The 14804-nt window shown below is 57.1% G+C and overlaps 1 protein-coding gene across 1 annotated transcript in view; it reads left to right on the top strand.

Annotated features, from left to right (window-relative positions):
- Positions 1-13593, top strand: part of PGBD5 (piggyBac transposable element derived 5) — an 86089-nt gene extending 72496 nt beyond the window's left edge. The window contains exons 4-7 of the mRNA XM_029201125.1: positions 2372-2552; positions 5992-6189; positions 11792-11897; positions 13181-13593. Of these exons, the coding sequence (XP_029056958.1) occupies positions 2372-2552; positions 5992-6189; positions 11792-11897; positions 13181-13376 (681 nt within the window). The 3' untranslated portion in view covers positions 13377-13593. The remainder of the gene's footprint in view (positions 1-2371; positions 2553-5991; positions 6190-11791; positions 11898-13180) is intronic.
- Positions 13594-14804: the final 1211 nt, after the last annotated feature.

Genomic DNA, 14804 nt, shown 5'->3' with positions numbered 1-14804 from the left:
CAGGGCAAGGTTATGCTTCTGGTGTCGCTCGCCCTGCGATGGCCGCGTTTAGTCTTGCTGGCTCCAGGGAAAGGTTATGCTTCTGGTGTCGCTCGCCCTGCGATGGCCACGTTTAGCCTTGCTGGCTCCAGGGTCTTATGTGCCGCTTTGTTGGGGCACCTGAACTTGGCATCTGTGTGGTTCTGAACCGTCCTCCGACACTGGCATACACCCCCTGCACTTGAAGCTCAGACCTCCCGAGGGGCCACCAGCTTGTCCTGGAGCCTCTCTGAGGGCACCCATTCAGTGTTTGGACAGCTCTGAGTGTTAGTAAGGGCTCTGATGCTTGCAGATCTGTTTTCTGTTTGTATACATTCATCTTGGTTTTGCCTTAGAAAGCTCTTAATCATCATTCCATGACACAGCTCTCTAGCCAAAGCAAAGTTCTTGGAGTCCTCTGTGCTCCTCTGTGGTTCTTTGTCATGGCAGCCCTAGCAAACTAATATGCCGACCACCACCCTTCTCTTTACGCCTGACCAGGGAAGGATGAGATGCTCACCACCCTGGTTTTTAATGCGGGTCATGATCACTTAGGCCAGTCATGGTATCTGAGGCCTGCAGTTGGCCATCTCCAAGGGTTTAGTGTTTGTTTTCCAAAAATATTCTTGCTGAGTCACGTTTCTTGCATCCTGTACTAGATGCAGTTAAGATTTTGAACTTGGTTGTAGGATTTTGCATTTCATCCTATGAAATATTGCCTGCCTCAGGCCAAGTATGCCACGGTCTGCCCGTCTCTCAGGGGGACTTTGGAAGCCACATGGGGTGTCATCAGGGTTGGCCTGAGAGTTTCCAGCAGCACACCTTCTATTCCCTGGTGAGAATCCTGGGTGTGTGTAGCCAGATGATTGCTTTTCTAGGGACACACGGGACAAAACTAACTGTTCCTAGGTAGGTTTGGGGACACAGTGCCCAGCGTGGCTGTGCCAGCAGTTCAGGCAGGATACCTGGGAGGGGCCGTGAGTCGGAGCTGGCTTTGGTGCAGAACCCATGGTGGGAGCCGCAGGACTGGGCTTTGCTGAAGGAGAGCAGGCGGGTTCTGAGGAAATGTCCTTGCTCGGTCGCAACCTCACGTGACACGTGGCCAAGACGATTGGCTTCTCTGTGTCAGTGTTTTACTCTCTATCAGAGAGGTTCCTCCTGGGAATGAGGTGGTGAAGGCGTAAAGACCCCAAAATGAAGTGCTGGGGTCCTGCTGCGTGATTCCGCTGTTGCCTGCTGGGCTGCGGGCAAGTTGGTCCTCCCTGGGGACGTCTCAGATGAGTATTCGGGACAGAATTAGCCTTCGAGGATGAGCTGCTTTTAGAGAAGGACCTACACTGCCTGCTGTTCGTCTGCCTCAGGAACCTGAGACACTGTATTTTGCGAATGATTGTCCGCAGTCGTTTGCCTGAGGGCGGTACCGTGGACTTGCCGGTCCTCCCTGTGCCCACCCTCGGCTGTGCTCAGTCTGCACAGATGGGCCTGCACTCAGCAATTCTGTGCCTCGGAGGACAGTCAGGGTCCCTGATCAGTGTGACGGGCACACTGTCTGTGAACCGCTGCCAGCAAAGGCACCCAGAACATTCCATGAGAAGAGCTGTTCTCCCTGAAGGAGGTCAGTGGTTAATACCCATATGATAATTCTGCGTGGCTCAGTCAGCCGTAGGAAGGACCACACGCTTCTTGACTCCGTTCCCACTTCCTGCACCCACCTCTTAGATGATGTTCCTCGAGGATGTTCACGGACAGAATTTAAAATTATTGTGTAGTAGTTGCAGCATATCCTTGCTGGTCCTGGGATGTCAGGTGAGTTTTAAATCCCTGATCCTGTCCCCTCCTCTGCAGTATGAAGTCAATATTACCCCTTCTGCCCACACGGTGATTACTGTAAAGAGTAAGGGGGTAATTGTGGATGTGCTCTGTGAATTAAAAAGCTGTATTCAAACAGAATGTGCACGGATATGTTTATCTCTTACAGGCGAAGTAGCCTTTACTTCTGTTTACTGTGAACATGACTCCTGTGCTTCAGAATGGGGGGATGTGTTTGCTTTTGATCTCAGCTGCCAGATTCATTACTTGTAACAGTTTGACCTTTCCCTTCTTTACCCTGACATTTCTAAATTGCAGAGTCTGGGGCTGAGGCACCAGGCTGATGGGCAGCCTTGGGAGTGACTGGTGGCCTCTGTGGGCCACAGAGATGCTGGGATCGGTGGGGACTGTGGAACCGGAAGCCCGAGGAGGGGTGGCTTTCCCACACACCTGGCCTGGAGACGGAAGCCTGTGCTTCCAGAATGGTTGGACCCCTGCCCGACCTTTCTGTGAGCTCACTGACCCTTGTGTGTTTCTATTGCAGATTTACGTCCACCTGAAGGAAGGCGGGGGCCCTGATGGGCTGGACGCGCTGAAGAACAAGCCACAGCTGCACAGCATGGTGGCCAGGAGCCTGTGCCGGACCGCGGCCGGGAGGAACTACATCATCTTCACGGGGCCCAGCATCACCAGCCTGACCCTGTTTGAGGAGTTTGAAAAGCAAGGTTTGGCAAGTGGGGAGCGAGCCCGAGCGCAGTCCCCTGCCCCCGAGAAGTGGTGGGCAAGGCTGGGGATGCAGGCGTGTGGCGGGCAGCACAGAGCATAGGATGCCGGGCGGGGAGGCCCTCCCCCGGGGGGACAGGTCATGCCAACCTGCCGGCTGCCTGCACCCTGCTGGGCACTGGAGGTCTGGAGGGAGACCAGACTCGTGGTCTGGGGGACAGGTCAGTTCAGGTCTTCCAGGCACATCTCTTTGTGTCCTTTGTGGTAAGGCCATGGCCATCCGAGGAGTCTTCCTAGTGTTTTAGTCCATTCGGGCTGCTATAACAAAGTACCACAGAGTGGGTGGTTTATAGACCACCCTATCAATCCTTTTTATAGTTCCTATAAATAGGAATTCACTGCTCACAGTTCTGGAGGCTGGATGTCCAAGATCAGGGTGCCAGTGTGGTCGGGTGAGGGCCCTCTTCCAGGTTGCAGACTTCTCCCTGTGTCTTCACATGGTGGAAGGGACTAGGGAGCTGTGTAGGGCCTCTTTTATAAGGGCACTAATCCCATTCATGAGGGCTCCACCCTCATGACCTAAGCACCTCCCAAAGACCCACCTCCAAATACCATCACTTCAGGCATTAGGTTTTCGGCATAGGAATTTGGGGTGTGGCGGACACAAATGTTAAATCCGCAGCACCAAGGCACAGCTCTTACAAAGACTCTTAGGAAGTCTGAACTCCCCACCCCCGTCTGTAATGTGGCCCCTTCCAGCTGGGCAGAGAATTGTGTGCATTAATACAGGCAGCAGTACAATGGGCCTCAGAAAGGTGTTAGTTCCCCTCAGTGCTAAGATGCCTGGTTCGTTTGTTGCAAAGACTGGGCAAGCCTTCCAGGGCTCTGGCAGAAATGGGGCTATAGAGACAGACCTGGGCCGAGTCAGGAAGCCCCATGGCAGGTTGTATCTGCCTTCACTTCATCCTACATCTGGGATTTATATCCAGTCCACTCGGGAGAAACACAGAAAGCCCCCACTCAGCTACTCCAGACGCTGGAATTGCAGACCTGTTGCTTAGCAACAGATCTGATGTCTGCCCTTAAAACCAAACCTCCTCTGGACTTCCCTGCTGGTCCAGTGGTAAGGAATCCGCCTTCCAATGCAGGGGATGTGGTTCAGTCCCTGGTCGGGGAACTAAGATCCCACCTGCTGCAGGACAGCTAAGCCCGTGCACAACTACTGAGCCCACATACTTCAACTAGAGAGCCTGCGTGCTGCAACTAGAGAGAAGCCTGTGTGCCACAACTAAGACCTGACGCAGCCAAAAAAAAGAAAAAAAGCAAACCCTCTTAAGTAATGGGGAGCCCACAGCTTCCGACCTACGGCCTCAGCCTGGACCCTGTGCTCTTGCCGGCCTGGGCTGCGTCTTACTCATCTGTAAGCCTGGTCCCTACGGGGCTCAGGGCTTAATTGTTGAGAGAATTCCGTGTGGAGAGGTCAGACTATGTGAAGAGGGGCCGTGGAGTCAAGTTGGAGAAAACTGGCGCTGACGCACTTTAACCCAGCACAATGGGTGCCCATGTCAGAGCGTGGGGTGACCCGCTGGCCCGCTCGTGCGGGTCCCAGGGTGAGTGTCACGTGCATGGCCGCTGGGGTTCCCAGAACTGCCCCCCACAGCATCCGTGTGCCCTGCAGGCCCACTCCCTGCCCCACACCGTGGGTGTCCCTGTCTCCTGGGCCAAGAGCCGCATGACGTAGTCAGGACCCGCTTGCAGCATGTGGGCTGGTGGGGTGCTGAGTGAGGACGCCAGAGGCTTCCCTGAGAGCTGGGCTGCTGGCCTGGGCCCTCCCCTCACGGGGAATTAGCGGAGGATGGAGGAGAATCTTCCAGTGGGAAGAAAATAATTAGACATGGAATTTGAAGTTTTCCGAGAGTAGACAGAGATTTCTTCGCCTGTTTGTTAGAAGCATCTGAGGCTGTGAGCCCTCCCACACGACCTCCTGGGCTTCCCCTGTGATGACTGACACGTGGGGAGGTTGTCTCCACGTCGCTCACGGATGGCTGCCCCCCATCCGCAGGGACTCTGACTGCCTTGTCTGGCCTGGTGCCCCCAGGGGCGTCTAACGGGCAGGGTGGCCAGGGTTGAAGACAGGAGTCCCAGCTGAGAGTCTGGCTGTCCCTCCTGGGCGCACAGAGACTGCCCTGTCAAACAACAGCCAGGAAGGATATTCACACAAGATTGGCTGTTTTCATAAGTAAACTCGTGTGCTGCTGGATTCTCTTCCTCCCCTGTTAGGAGAAAGCAGCTGCCCTTTGGGTGGGTGGGTTCACCGAGCCCGATGGGCGATTTAAAACGTTATCCCCATTTGTCTAATCCTCTTCCCCGTTTGGAAGACACGTTCTTCTTAAATCTCAAGGCCAGCAGAGTCTGGGTAGTTGGATCTGTAGAGATGGGAGCCGTAGGGAACCCTCTTTTTTCTGACAGCAAGACTGGGCCTGCCCCCCCACACACCCCCGCGGGTGTTATTCTTCACCCACTGCTGCTCCTGGGGCGGCAAGGAGGACAGGAAGTCATCAGCGGTCCTTTCAGCATTGGGGGGGTTGCAGTGGAGAGGAGCGCATGGGCCTGGGACATGTGCCCATAGTGTCAGTGAGCCCGGAGGGGCGGACTGCTCGCGGGCCTTCAGTCAAAGTGCCGCTTCACGTCCCCCTCCCCGCGGGTGTGGGGAGGGGCGGGCTTCCCCACTGCTTCCTGGGCGCAGGGAGAGCCGGAGACCACGAGCAGGGAGGGCTGGGAAAGACCTTGAGTCCCGGCGGAATTTAGAGAAGCCTCCTTGTTCCTGCTGGTCTCTGCCTGGAGGGTCTCCTGCCCCGTGGAACGTGCTGGGCATTGAGGCCCCCCAGGAAGCCCCGCCCCAGGGAAGCCCCGCCCCCCCAGGGGCCTGGCGTACAGCACAGGCAGGACCCTGTGTAGCGCGTGTCCTGTGAGGACTCCCTGCCTCCTCTGCCTTTCACTTGGCTGCACGGGACCGGGGCTGCCCGGGTGCCCAGCGAGTCTTGGTGAGGGGGCAGGGTGACTAGCTGGGTCAGGCTTAGATGGCAGACAGATCTGTGCTAATGATGCCCGTCTCTGCCCGCCCAGCCGGGAGCCTGCAGTTCTGGTGCATCGCATGTGCTCAGAAGTTTTTAGAAGCAGGTGGGAGGTTGGGTCCTCGGGCTCAGCCCTGTGCTGGCAGGTAGCCAGCCCTCTGGCCGCGAGAGCTGCTGTTGTTACTGCTGACGCCCTGCTTGCGTTAGCTCTTCCCTGCGATGTTAGTACGTCTGGAAGTTGGGGGCGGCAGTACAAATGGGATGAAAGCCCCCGGACTTCACCATCTCTTCTAGGGGGGCCCCCGAGGGCCGAGCCCGGGGGGTCGGGGGGAGACGCCCTGAGGCCGTGCGGTCCGTGTCCCCGCAGGGATCTACTGCTGCGGGCTGCTCAGCCCCAGGAAGAGTGACTGCACCGGCCTGCCGCCCTCCATGCTGAACAGCCCGGCCTTGCCGCCCGCCCGGGGCCAGCACAGCATCCGAACGAAGGGGAGCATGTCCCTGATCTGCTGGTACAACAAGGGGCACTTCCGCTTCCTGACCAACGCCTACTCGCCCATGCAGCAAGGTGGGCACGCGGTGGGCGCCGGGGCAGGGGTGTAGGTGAGCTCTGGCGTCGGGTGACCCCTGCCCCTCTTCGGCTCTGGGCCGCAGGGTGACGGCTGCTGCCCTTCGCGGGGCGGCAAGCGCTTCCTGGGCCCGCAGGCTGTCCGCTGCCTGGGACTTGCCAGCCGTCAACAGAAGCCGTGAGGCTGGCATTTGCAGGTCCCCCAGGTCGTACGCGGTGTGATTAATAGGCTCCGTTTGAACGGTATTTACATGATCATCATCTAGGATTCTGTGAAAAATCTGTTCTGATGGGAGGTGGGGGAATAGTCAACCATTCTTATCTTTGAAATGTCTTCCTTAGAAGTTAATCGCTAGCGTTGGGTTTTGGGGGTGTTCAGCTGGTATCATTGATTTTCCTTGGGTTTTAACATCCATTGCTAACAAGGGGATTCATTTAGCAAGGAGCCTATATTTAAGGTAACCTACAGCTCAAACACGATTAAACAACAGAAAAGGAAATTGCAGAGACAAAGGGACCCTTTACAAAAATATTTATCGTTGCGTAGTGTATTTGAAAAGTCCCTTGTGTTCCTTTACATTAAGACGTCTTTCCTCTTCTCTATTAAAGGAACACTGCCAAGGAGCTCAGGGGTGTGTGATGTGTGTGTGTGTGTCTGCGTGTGCGTGGTATGTGTGCATGTATGTGGTATGTGGGTATTTAGTACCTCTTGTTCATTTATTCCCATCCTTCACCCCACACACACACCTAAGTTGTGTTACATTTCAGTGGAGATTGCAATCGAGGTACTCAAGCACGTGGGTGTCGTTACCCTACTTATGTGTAGGGGGTGGAGAAAGCGGCACCCCTCCCCTCGAGTGCTATGTCAAGGGCACTTAGAGGAGAGGTTTGGAATTGACCTTGTCAGCTGAAGGCCAGTTTGAGTTGGACTTCGGCTCTCTTGCGGTTGGGGCCTTGGGGCCAGAGAGTCTCTAGGAACAGGTGTGGGTGTAGGGCATGGGAGCTGCTTCCAACCAAGTTATGTTAAATGATAGTCTCTGAAACGATGTCCCGAAGCAAGGACTTCGCACCTGTCTGAGCTGGGTGAAATGAGGTAGCAGAGAAAAGACCGCACCTGGGGAGGTTAGGGAGAAGCCTGCAATAGGACTGAAGATGACACACCTGAGAACCCTTAAATCAGGCACCAAGGGAAGGAGGCGGGAGGCTGTTGAGGCTAGATGAGAAAATTGGGAGGGGTGATTTTTAAGTACGCCGAAACTGGTATTTGTGTTCAATTCCGTGGTAGTTTTCTAAAGTACGTACTCTATTATACATCATGCAGTCCCCAATCCTAGTCGCCCTTGAAAATCCCATGGAGTGTGTCCACAGCCTGGCCACAGACTGACCCCCACCGCCAGGCCCCTGGGCACCCCCAGGGCCTGTGGACACTGGGAGCCCGGCAGGTGAGAGGAGACCCTGGGTGCGGCCCAGGGGGCTCAGAGCGGAGGCCGTGTGGCCGGCACGCGCCCCACCGGGAGTCCTTCTCCTGGCCCACATCCTAGGGCCTCGTTTCTTAATGAAGGAGGTAGTTTTCCTTTCGGTGTACTTCAAAGACATGATTTTTAAAAAGCACCTCGTGGGCTTCCCTGGTGGCACAGTGGCTGAGAGTCCACCTGCCGAGGCAGAGGACACGGGTTCGTGCCCCAGTCCGGGAAGATCCCACATGCCGCGGAGCGGCTGGGCCCGTGAGCCATGGCCATTGAGCCTGTGCTCCGCAACGGGAGAGGCCACAACAGTGAGAGGCCTGCGTACCCCCTCCAAAAAATAATAATAAAAAGCACCTCATATTCCATCCTTAGATGTATCATAATTTCTCTGTCTTGGCCCCTATGAATGATCCTTTTTTCATAATATGAAGAATGATGTAGTGAAGATCTTCATATGTAAATCTTCAGGTACATCTTTGATCACTTCCTCCAGATAAATCTAAAAGTTGAACGGCTGGGCCAAAGGGTCTGAACGTTTTTAAGGCTCTTGATGCTGTGTTGCCAAAAGGCTGTACTTAATGCCGTTGCAGTGGGTTATTCCTCCTGCTTTATCAACACTAGTTGTTTTTTTTTTTCTAAATTTGTCAATATGATGGCTGAAAATGCTGCAGAATTTTAAATATAAATTGCGGTGACTGTTGTTGGGATTGAACATCTTTTCCTGTGTTTTTAGCTAAGTTTCAATGCTTTCTTCATGTTCTTGTCAATTTTTCATTGGAAGTATTTGTCTTCCGAAATTGAAAGCAGATTTTATGCCTATAGCAGACATTTTTCTTCATTTGTTTTCCTTTTGCTTTTATTTATGGCCAGTAATTTTCACATCAAAAGCGTTTTTCATTTCCGCATAGGCACAGCTGTTGATCATGTTATTTGCTCTCATGCCTAAAAGCCCCAGCTCTGTCCCAAGGCCAGGTAAGTACAGTTCACCTGGTTGTTTCATAGGGTGAGTTTGTGCTCTTTGCAGCCATCCACTTGGAATTTATTTTGGTCATGGCACCAGCTGGGCAGCTACGATGTTTTTTTTCTTTAAGTAGCAAAGGTTGGTTGACCAGGCAGCCCCACCTGTGTACCTGAACCATTTATCAAAGAATTCTTTTATTCCCTACCTACTTTACATGTCACCCAGATGACAAAGTCTCCTGTATTCTAAAGGCTGCTTCTCAGCTTTATACCGTCTTCTACCGTGACCGTATTTGCTCTTCTAGAACATGAGAAGAATTTCGAATTTTAGCAAACATTTAACTAGTTATGAACATTTTAGGGATTGATTTATTATTCTTTACCCCAGGTTCTAAGGGGAAATGAGCCCTCTTTCAGAGACGGTGAGCACATGCAGGCTTTTTAAGTTACATGCTGTCATTCATCCAGGGACATCCCCGTTGAGAACCACATCCTTTTGCGTTTCTTCTAGAATCCATTTCGAGTCTACCATCTCATTGCCATCTCCGTCTTTGCCCACTTAGGGTTCAGTTTCCATGAGGCTAATGTGAGTGTGGAATGTCTGCATGGGTCTGTGAGTCAGGTCTTGACTCATTCATTCAGACTTACAGAAGGACGGAAAGAAGGTCAGCCCAGCCAGAAAAAGCCTGGGGAAGGCAGGAGACAGAACTCACTGGAACATGAAGACAACGTGGTTCTCTCATAGGCTCACGTGGACCTACAGTGTCACAGAGGTAGACACGTGGAATAAAGCTGTGCGCAGAGGGTCCCCCACATGGCTGTAAATGTACAGGGTGCACCCAGGAGAGCACGGCATTCCTGGTTATGATGCCAGAGGACACAATAAATGTCACATCACCTCTTGTCAGTATTTCCAATGTCTAAAGCTTTTCAGTCCTCAGAAAAGGATACTATAGGACAGCAGTCTTACCCTTTGCAGCTCGAATAGTATCTAAAATCCAAAACGTCAGCAGAGAGGAGCGTGGACTGGCTTATGAACTTGGGGAAATGCTCAAAGAGACTGACGCACACCTGGATTTTGAAACCAGTTCCCTGAGATTTCCAGCTGCAATCCTCATGTTGAGTTAAAACATTCAAAGGGATGGGAGGGAAATGGAGAAGGAAAGCAGGCCTGGCACGGCTGGGTGTGCTGGGACAGCGGCGGCCCTGGCTGTGGAGAAGGCGGCAGCCGGAGCTGCAGGCGGGGAGCCCCAGGGGCACGGTGCTGGCCGAGGCCCTCGGACAGTGGGCCTGACCCGCTGGGAGCCCTGGTGACTCGGAGTGAGTTGTCCTCTTCCTCTGGGAAAAGAACGGAGGGGGTTTTATTTCCTTATGGGATGGTCTGATCTGCTCATACACACGTGGACTCCGGGGAGCCCTACAGGCGCCTCCTTAGTCCCAGAGGAGGCTGTGGTCGAAAGTCGGGCAAATTAAAATGGAGCTGGAGGTGGGAAACCTCCCAAGGCCATGTGCCTGGGCCGGGGTGTGAAACTGGGGTGTTTGCCCACTTGGACTTGAGGTCGGGCGGGGTGGTGAGCAAAGACACCAGCACAGGTCCCCTCAGGAAGGGTGCTGCAGAGACACAGCCCTCCTTGGAGGCAGCAGCCCAGCCATGAAGGATGCACATGCGGCTGCATCACCCGACCATAGAACGTCTCTCTGAGTGGGGAAAGGATCCCTAAGCAACCAGGGCCCAGGACCCTCTGGCTGGGCACGGAGATCCTCTGAGCTTTGGAGGTTTTAGGAAGTGTGTTGCCCAGGTCCTGCCCCGGGCTTCCCCAGACCACAGCTCTAGGGGCGGGGCCTGGCTTCTCAGTCTCTCACAAGATGTCCAGGTGCTTCTTCAGTGCAAAAATTCAGTACTGGGGGAGCGGGGTGGGAGACGAAAGAGATCCCGGCTCAGGGCTCAGCCTCAGCAGATGGACCTGTGTGACCATTTCTACTTCGGTTACGCCTATTTAAGTAGTGCTGAAAACCCACAGCCCTTTGAATGGCACTGTTCCGCTAATCACACCGTTCTGCGGGCAGCGCGGATGGGGGCGGGCGGCGCGGAGGAAGCGCTCTGTAATCCCGGCCTCGCTCGCAGGAGCGTCCTTCCCGCGGCCGCGTCACCTCCGTGGGCGCAGTGGACGTCCACCCAGGCGGGCGGGGCAGGTCTTGGAAGACAGGTTGTTGGGCAGTAGGCTGAAGAGGACTGATGGCCTCTTGCTTCTCATGCCCGGTCAGTGGGCCGTTTGAATCTTGCCGTGACCTTGGCGAGTGGCCCTGGGACGCGCGGTTCCATGTGTATTTGGGAGGAAGAGGCGTTTGAAGGCGTGTGAGAGAGGGAGCGCCAGGGGCGGCTGGGTGTGAAGCACTCTGTGCGCGGCGCGAGGCGTGGAAGAGCCTGGGGTCGGGGCAGCTCCTGCCTCTCCTGAGCCTCTAGTGCCACCCTCTGCCTTGATGGGGGTGGCGGGGCAGGCGGAAGGGACCCCCGGCTCCCTGACCTTGGTGGCCACCTCCTCCCACCCCCGCTCAGACCCTGGCGGGAGGGGTTGAAGCCCGGGGGAGGGACGGAGGGAGGGAGGGGGAAGGTGGGTCCTGAGCTCCCCTCCTGCTCTCAAGGCCCCATCGGGTGCAGCGGGCCCTGCCGTGGCCCGTGCCGTGGCCCGGTGTCCCGCACTCCCCTGAAGCTGCGGTGGGCGGTGGTGGTGGTGGTTCCCCTCCATCTCCCCCCCCGCCATGCCCCTGTGCCGTGGCCCTGCCATGCCCCTGTGCCGTGGCCCCTGCTGTGGCCCTGCCATGCCCCCTGTTGTGGCCTATGCCATGGCCCTGCCATGCCCCCCTGCCGTGGCCCTGCCGTGGCCCGGTGTCCCGCACTCCCCTGAAGCTGCGGTGGCGGTGTTGGTGGTGGTTCCCCTCCATCTCCTCCCCTGCTGTGGCCCATGCTGTGGCTTGTGCCGTGCCCCCGTGCCGTGGCCCTGCCGTGGCCTGGTGTCCTGCACTCCCCTGAAGCTGCAGTGGCGGTGTTGGTTGTGGTTTCCCTCCATCTCGTCCCCTGCCGTCTATTTGACGAGCAGGCAGGGGGGAGGGGGCGCATTTTGCACAGGGGTCTGCGGGGGGCGGCTCAGAGGGGATGTTCCGACTGTTTCCCGCAGGAGTGATCATCAAGAGGAGGAGTGGGGAGATCCCCTGCCCCCTGGCCGTGGAGGCCTTCGCCGCCCACCTCAGCTACATCTGCAAGTACGATGACAAGTACAGCAAGTAAGTGAGCCGGCGCCCCGGCAGGGGAGGCCTTGCCGCCGAGAGCAGAGGGGCTGCTGGGCGGTCAGTCTCCCCAGGTTCAGAGCTGACAACGGGAGAGCCCGAGAGAGAAAATCCTGGGCCCGCGGCCTGGCCCACCCAGCCCCCCACCTCCTGCACCAATGCCCTCTCTGCCCCTCCCCCCCGGCCCAGCCGCTGGCCTTCACCCCACACCCTCTGGGCCCTGGGCGCCGTCGGGCTGGGCCACATGTTTTCCGGCACTGCTTACGGAGCTCTTTCGCGTGCGGGCGCAGTCTCAGGTGTGGGGTCGTCGTCAAGTGCCCGCACAGTGTGCATGTACACGGCCCCCTGCTGTCTCGGGGCGAGCTCCTGTGTCCACAACAGGAGGGAAAAAGTGATTGCCCTTGAACTTCGGTCTGCCTATGAAATGACTGGGCCTGAGCCTCACAGCCTGAAACAGGGTTGCACTAACCCCAAAGGTGGTGGGCATTTTCTCAGCCCTCCTTGAGGGCCACGGACGTCTCCCCGGGCTGCTTGTGGGCGAGGAGGGCAGCACGTGGACCTGGGTCTCCTGGGAAAGCCCGGGTGTAAGAGGGAGCCCTGCTGCCCAGGGAGTCACTGGACGGGCTCCACGGAGCCTGCAGTGTGCTTGGCACCTCGCGGGCCTGCACGGTGGCTCCAGGGGAATCGGCACGATTGAGCGAATGGACATCCATGGCCGCCCTGGCTGGGCGTCTCGGTGGTGCCCCTGGCCCCCCGGGTGCAGAGACACACGTGCAGACGGAGGGCGCGGTGCAGGGATGGGTTCTGAGTTGGCGGTCCGGGGCGAAGCGCCGTCCTCCGCCTCGGGACAGAGGAGGCCTCCATCTGAGGGGAGGCGGGCGTGGTGAAGAGACACGCACAGAGCTGCGGGCGGACGCGGCGCAAGATGGCTTGGGCTGTGCCGCAGTTGCGCAGGGCCCTCGGCGAGCAGGGGAGCCCCTAGGCCCGGTTCCCGCCAGAGCTCCAGGCTGCACCGCGGAGGCCCGGCTCCTGGTCTCGGTGTCCCCTGTGGTGACCCGCCTCCTCCCACCTGATCTTTGATAGGGGTTGTTTGCACGTTCAAGTACGGTTCACGTGACCGAGCCTCAGAGAGAGGCTGCCCCTCCCCACAGCCGGATTCCCACCGCCGCGTCCCCTGCAGCATCTCGCTGACCCCAATGAGGCCTTTTGGGGATGTCTCTCCTGCACCGGGCCCCCGGGCACCGTCTGAGCCAGGCTTTCTTGCCGTTCTCTCCTCGTAGGTATTTCATTTCTCATAAACCAAACAAGACCTGGCAACAGGTGTTCTGGTTTGCCATAAGCATTGCCATCAATAACGCCTACATCCTGTACAAGATGTCGGAGGCCTACCACGTGAAGAGGTACAGCCGGGCCCAGTTCGGGGAGAGACTCGTGCGAGAGCTGCTGGGCCTGGAGGACACTTCTCCGAGCCTCTGATGCCGGGGGCGCGGCCCAGGTTAGGTAAGAACCAGGTCCAGGGAGGGGAGGGGGAGCCTGACGTCTGACCCACCGGCCAGAGACCCGGAGACGCCCTGCGTGGGGCTGCGGCCCGGGAGGGGTGCTCGGGGCCTCTGGAGGGACCAGGACGGACCTGGTCAGAGGATGGCACCATCCTGCTTTCCACGCAAAGAAGAGCACGGCCTCCCTCCGGAGAGCGGCCACCGCCTCGGAGCGAGCACCCGGCAGGTGTGGCCCTGAACCAGACCCTCCGTGCCGCCAGCGAGGGGCCATAGAGGGCACCCTCAAGACCCCCCGGAGGCCGCGGGAGAGCCCGCTTAGCACAGGGGACCTGGGAGGGCTGCTGCCACCAGGGGCGCCAGGGATGGGATGAGATGAGCCGGAGCGTGCTCTGCTTGGTGAAGATGGAGAGACATCCGTGACGTGGTCCGCGTCTCGCCGTGCCTGCAGGTGGCGGGAAGCGAGCCGGGTGGGCTCTGCGCAGCTGGGACCGCTCAGGTGTGTGCGGGAGCCCGGAGGGTTTTCCAGCGTTTGCCTTGCGCAGGCAGCTTAGAACGGGGCTCGTAGAAGAAGAAACACAACCCGGCGCCATTAAAAGGCAGCGACGGCGTGGGGAGCGGGGCCCTCTGATACGTCCACGCGGCCTTCCTGCCCATCCCTGCGTGGCTGGTGGACACGGAGAAAGGGAGAACGGCGATAGGATGACAGTGAAGTGTGAGGCTGCTTTTTGTTTTTAAATATGTCTTCAGGTTACTTTCTTACTGTTGCTTCAGATCTTCTGTAAAAGGAGATATCCCTCTTCTTTTCTGCCCTCCCCCTCTCACCCCACCCTGTCGTGGCTCCTTGCATATGATCACAGGCCTAGACCTGGGCCAGAGAGGGCACCTCGCCTCCATCAGAGCACGGGGGCCTGCAGGCCTTGAGCTCTGTCATCATTAGCAGAACTACCTGTTTTGGAAAACACACAGCATGGCTGAGACACCAGAATGTCTCTGCGGATGACCACTGGCTAACTCTATCCCTCACATGGTCACCGGGCAGTGTCTGCCGGCCTCACAGCACCCCTCAGAACGCTGTGGTGGGCATTGACAAACCCACCGGTACCAGCTTGGCTGGGCGTGATTCCCGCGGGCCGGGGGCCTGCTCACCGCCAGCCAGAAAGGCCTATGTGACGAGCAGCTGGCAGCAAGGGCTTTGCTTACTGCCCAGAACACTTGGACCTTTTCTGAACCGAGGTCCACAGGTCTCCCTGGGAGACCTCGGCCAGGGTGGTCGGCTGGTCTGGCTGTCCCCGCAGATAAGAAGCAAGTCATTCCTAGAGTTACGTGATCCCCCTTCGACCCAGTTTATGTCGCCCCCTTATTTTTACAGATGCAAACCTACTCTACTCAGGCTTTGGGACGTTCT

Source organism: Monodon monoceros, unplaced genomic scaffold, assembly GCF_005190385.1.
Source record: "Monodon monoceros isolate NGI ecotype Baffin Bay Population unplaced genomic scaffold, NGI_Narwhal_1 Super_Scaffold_4, whole genome shotgun sequence".
NCBI lineage: Eukaryota > Metazoa > Chordata > Mammalia > Artiodactyla > Monodontidae > Monodon > Monodon monoceros.
The sequence above is the reverse complement of the archived record's forward strand: the minus strand, read 5'-3'. Positions and strand labels throughout refer to the sequence as shown.